The sequence below is a fragment of the Citrus clementina genome, unplaced genomic scaffold, assembly GCF_000493195.1.
Source record: "Citrus clementina cultivar Clemenules unplaced genomic scaffold, Citrus_clementina_v1.0 scaffold_3, whole genome shotgun sequence".
NCBI classification, from domain to species: domain Eukaryota; kingdom Viridiplantae; phylum Streptophyta; class Magnoliopsida; order Sapindales; family Rutaceae; genus Citrus; species Citrus x clementina.
In genome coordinates this window covers 11477237-11483145 of record NW_006262339.1, presented here as the reverse complement: position 1 = coordinate 11483145, position 5909 = coordinate 11477237, and the positions used below count along the sequence as shown (strand labels likewise).

The 5909-nt window shown below is 33.5% G+C and overlaps 1 protein-coding gene across 1 annotated transcript; it reads left to right on the top strand.

The window, feature by feature from the left end:
- The first annotated feature begins 2261 nt into the window (after positions 1–2261).
- LOC18047574 (E3 ubiquitin-protein ligase SINAT5) lies at positions 2262–5641 on the top strand. Its single transcript, XM_006441025.2, has 3 exons — positions 2262–2727; positions 3869–4255; positions 5090–5641. Exons 1-3 carry the CDS (start codon positions 2458–2460, stop codon positions 5450–5452), a joined length of 1020 nt encoding a protein of 339 aa, XP_006441088.1. The 5' UTR covers positions 2262–2457; the 3' UTR covers positions 5453–5641.
- Positions 5642–5909: the final 268 nt, after the last annotated feature.

Sequence of the window (5909 nt, the reverse complement as noted above, 5' to 3'; positions counted from 1 at the left end):
ATATTAAACGATAAAAAAAGCAATCCAATACCAATTTGGAATTCAACTAATAACAATAAATATAACAATGAGTGAATTCAAAGATGTAAGGGAAAGGAAACCAAACATAAGATTTTATTTTATATGGTTTGGCAAAATCCGCCTACAGCTACCCCTCCAAGCCAACCGTACTTGAGGATTTCATTATTCAAGCCTTATAACCCAAGGCTTCAAAATGTTTATAATTGACCTCCAATGTGTCCATAAACTTTTGCAATAAGAAATAATCACACACTTCTTCCTTAAATGTTTCCCCTCACTTACAAGCATTCAATTTTTTAAATGAAATTGAAGTTTACAAAGATTGAATTATTGCTCAATGATAAATTAGTGTAAATGAATAAGCAAATGAAATCTCAAGGCAATTTGTATGAACAATATTAAGCTTAATAAAAATTGAAGAAGATAATGAATAAGGTGAGCAAGCACTTTTGAAATGAGTTTGACTTGTCTTTTTATAGTATGAGTAAGAAAAACTAGCTATTATTTTATTTTTGGGAATTATCAGATTATCGTTAATTTGAAACGGATCTCCGTTTATTATGGCAAGTTATCGTTTTGAGACAATTTTGAAAATTTTGCGAATTCGGATTACCGCTTAAAAATTATCAGTTAGCCTTCTAATCTAAAAACTCTCTCAAAAGTCATGGGTTAGCCACTTGAAGTAAACGGCTCACCATTTGCATCCAGAGCCTCTTCCAAAGATATCGGTTAGCCATTTGCCACAACCAGTTTACTCCTAATTGATCCAAAATCATAATTTTCCCCTAAAAATGTCTTAAAGATTCAAATAGGCCCATTTTGGTCCATAAACTGAAAACTACTCATTTCATAAAATCATTTTTTCTTTTAAAGAAAAGGATCTTTATTTTATGAGAATGATTTTCTTAAAAAAAATCATGAAAATAATTTGAGTTTTTAAGTGCTTAGACATGCATTCAATTAATCATATTAGCTTTACAAGAACCACAACAAGAGAAAATCACTTAAGCTAGTATTTTTTATGTCTGTCCTTGATTTGATGAGCTTTAAGCCTTCATCCATTTGAATGCTTTGAACTTATTCTCACATAGATGATTTTTGGCTTTTAATCCTCAAGAGCTAGTGAGATTTGGAACATATATTGGCTAATAAACTTTTACCAATAAACCCTTGACACATGGTTTATTACCATCAAAATCAAAGTCATGAGTCATTTAGGTCAACACAATTTATAAGTTTCATGTTTCATTTACTTAATTTATATTTTACTTGGCACTTAATGTTAATTTATAAGTTTTATGTTATATTGATAAGTTTTTATTTTGTTTACCACTCCTATGTCAATTTACTTATTTTATTTTTCATTTACAAGTCTTATGTTCCATTCATATTATTTATGTTTTATTTTACACTTAATGTTGATTTACAAATTTTCTGTTATATCAATAAGTTTTTTGTTTTATTTATCAATAATATGTCAGTTTACAACTCTTATATTGATTTACTTGTTTTATCTTCTATTTACAAATCTTATGTTCCATTTACACAATTTATGTTTTATTTTATACTTAATATTGGTTTACGAGTTTTATATTATATTTATAAATTTTTTATTTTATTTACCAATAATACAACAATTTACCACTTCTATATTAATTTATTTATTTTTACTTTTTTTACAAGTCTTATATACCATTTATATAGTTTATATTTTGTGTATACTTAATACTAATTTATAAATTTTACATTAAATTTATATGTCTTATATTTTATTTACATAATTTATATTTAATTACGATATTGATGCCATTACTTTAATGACTCCATTGTAGAATGACCCTTTTAAAAATAACTAACAATTTCGTCGTTACAAGTTTCAAATGTTAGGTAACATTTCTTTAAGTGGATTGTAAATACAACAACAACAAAAATAGAATAAAATAAAAGTAAAAAGTTGGTTGTACAGTAGTACAACATTTGCATGTTTTACTATTTTTGTTTGCTTTCATTGCAGTTGAAGTCGATGTCACAAGGTTGTCCTGTCGGAAACAACAATAAGAAAACAAAATAAAAAATAAAAATTCAAATAGCCGTCGGATTACAAATCGAGCGCTCTTTTGGAAATCAAACGGTCATCCTTATACATCTCTTTTTTCACAGTTCACAAAATCGCGCGAGAGAGAGAGAAAAAAAAATAAAAAACAAAATAATTAAAGAAAAAGCGCTGACGAAGAAAAGAATTTTTTTTTTTGCCCTTTTTTTAAGTGGTGGTTTGGTTTCTGGGAAATCCAAATCTTTTTTTTTTCTCTCTTCTTCTTCTTCGTAAGAAAAAAAAAAAAAAACTTTGGAGAAGAAGAGAGAAAAAGAAAGATACCCATTAAAAGTTTTTGATTAAAAATTGAAAAAAAATTGTTGTTGATTTTGTTTTATTGTCAGATGGAATTGGATAGTATTGAGTGTGTGTCATCCATGGATGGGTTGATGGATGAGGATGAGATCAGCCATCATCACCATCCTCCTCTTCTTCATCACCATCAATTTGCATCATCAAAGCCTCACAATAATGCCATCAACAACAATAATGCAGCAAACACTAATGGCATCAATGGTATTGTGGGTCCCACGGCGATCGCCCCTGCCACCAGTGTTCATGAGTTGCTTGAATGCCCTGTTTGCACCAATTCTATGTACCCACCAATCCATCAGGTAGTTTTTTTCTGAAAAAAAATTATCTTTGGTAATTAGTTGGTTTGGATGGATTTTTGAAATGGGGATTTTGATGGCATTGATGACTTGATTTTGCATGTGCATTGGTTTTCGGATTGTTTTTTAACTGAATTTAAGTTTGATTCATAGACTTTTTGGATCTTCTTAGGATGAATAATATTGAATTTGTTTAAGTAATGAATTCTTCTTAATGTCCGTTAATGAAGTATGTTGATTAAGATAGAACCTTTGGGTGTTAGATTATGGAGTTCTAGCAAGTACTAGATTAAGGTCAATTGGAAGGGTTTGAACTTAGACTCTAATTCATACGGTACTTTTCTTTCTTTTTGACCAAGGAATGAACCTGAACAAGAGTACAAGACTGTAACGGATGGGATATTTATTCTAAATTCATAATGCTAACAGAGGACCCAACTGGAGCTCCTGCTGAAGTCTATTTCTGCAGGTTTTGGAAAAATATGTAGTTTATTGTTAAAGAAAAGTTGTGGTGACCAATAGAATAACTTAGATGGTTGTCTTTGTGTTTTTTTTTTTCTGTGAAATAACAATTTTTTATGCAATTCCAATTGTGCATTAGATGGTTATAAGTGTCTCTCATGTTAATGCATCCTTCGCTCAATAATGTTCACTGCAGAACCTTTGAGTCATATATTGTTCCTATTTGAACTTCTTCTTTTTTTTGGTCCAGGATGTGTGATGTAGAGGTCAATGCTCATCCTGTTTAACAGTATTCTGTGCTCATTAGTACTTGTTGCTAATTTGCAATGCATGGTCCCTTCTAAGTGGTGGTGACGACATTACTTTTAGATATGTAAGAATTAAGATGACTCGCACCCTATTGCATTTTCACAGCAAGTAGCATCTTCTAAAATACTTTTTCCTTTTATATGTTACGAGTCTTGCCTTGGTGTTGTTTAACACCATTAAAGGTTTCTTTTTGAAGACTTCAAGTTATGTGGAGGTTAATTAAAATACTTATATTAGTTCAAATATTCATTAAAATATTGAGAGAAAAAGGAACATAGGTTTTGTCTTTAGATTCTGAATTTTATCTGATATTTATATTTGTGCAAGTCTTGGATTATGAGCTGCTCTTTTATGCAATATATCTCTTCTACAGTGCCACAATGGACACACACTTTGTTCCACTTGTAAAACAAGGGTACACAACCGGTGCCCCACTTGTAGACAGGAGCTCGGAGATATTAGGTGTTTAGCATTGGAGAAGGTGGCTGAATCACTTGAACTGCCATGCAAGTATTACCACCTGGGTTGCCCAGAGATATTTCCATATTACAGCAAACTTAAACATGAGGTTATGTGCACCTTCAGACCGTATAACTGCCCATATGCTGGGTCAGATTGCTCTGTCGTTGGGGACATCCCATACTTGGTTGCCCATTTGAGGGACGATCACAAAGTAGATATGCACACAGGATGCACATTCAATCATCGCTATGTGAAGTCCAATCCCCGTGAAGTAGAGAATGCTACATGGATGCTTACAGTAAGTGTATTTGATTAAAGATTCGTTAATTTGCTCTATACATTTGACGTAAGTGTGATGGTTCCTGGCAAATATAGTGTTTTAACATTTTTTCATTGTGTGGATTTCTGATTAAACCTTATGCAATAAAACTTCACAATTAACACCTTTTAGATAGAAGTGCCCCTGTAGTGCTTCTATGCAACTGTTCGAAACTTCAGGCACATTCATTTTCGAAAGCATTTGCTTTTATTTTTCGGTTATCCAAGACTAGAATCTTGCTTCATGTATAAATGGTGATTATGTGTTTTCTTTTGATTGGGGTCAACTGTTCTGTGGTTTGTATGTTTATGGCTATGTTTATGGCTTTGTTGTTCAGTTAAAAAGGATTAAGGGCAATCTTATTATGAAAGTAGTTGGCAAGGCTGCTTGCATTTGTTATATCCATCAGTGTGATGATTAGTGGCTTATTTGAGGATGTGCATTGACCATCCATATCCCTGCCTGTTGCAAAAACAATTTCATGACTGGTTCCAAGCACACACCTAAAGAAATCACACATTAAACCCGTTATTCATATGTTTGTATTTTTTTTTTTAATGGGAAAATGACAATGCCACCCCGTGGTTTGGCAAAATGGTTATAGGGACCCCCTTATTTTCAGAAATTGTCACATAGTCTCCTTTTAGCACAATTATGCCCTTTGACTATAGTGACTCAACTGTATTTCATTTGGAATAATTGTCTAAAAAGAGGTCTATATGACCAATTCTAAGGGGTCTTCTTGACCATATTGCCAAGCTACGGAAGTGTCACTGTCCTTTTCCCTTTTTTCCCCACTCTTTATTGGGCCAGGTTTTCCATTGTTTTGGTCAATACTTCTGCCTTCATTTCGAAGCATACCAGCTTGGGACAGCTCCTGTTTACATGGCATTCCTCCGTTTTATGGGTGATGAGACTGAAGCTCGAAGCTATAGCTATAGCCTAGAGGTTGGGGGAAATGGTAGGAAGCTCAGTTGGGAGGGAACACCCCGAAGCATCCGGGATTGCCACCGGAAGGTCAGAGATAGCCACGATGGTCTTATCATCCAACGAAACATGGCGCTTTTCTTCTCTGGTGGGGACAGGAAGGAGCTGAAGCTAAGAGTTACTGGGAGGATATGGAAGGAACAACAGAATCCAGATGCTGGCGTGTGCATACCAAACCTATGTAGCTGAGAGGTGATTTTTGTATTCAAGTTCTTTTTTTTTTATTTGTGATTTGTTTGGAACATTTTTCTGGTGTGTTGAAGCTGTGTCAAGTTTTCTGGTCCGTTGTAACGGAACTGAGAATGGCTTTTTCATCTTCAGTAAATTGTACAACCTTTTTTTCCCCTCTAACACCCCGCGCCCCCCCTTCCCCGGGGGGCGCCGCCACCATCGGCTTGATCAAATAACCTTCAACAAATATTAAAAAGAAAAAGTTGATTCTACATGTAGGTGAAAGCAATTTCAGCAGTAAAAATTGGACGACAAGTCGTTTGATTAACTAGCACCGAAACGTGAAGTCGTGTTTATATTATTCTTTTAGACGACAATACGATGTAACTATGAGATGGCGGCAAAATTAATGACTTATTCAAAAGCTCAGTCTTCTCCAATTACAGTCACACTAAATCCTCTAATTTTTTAATAT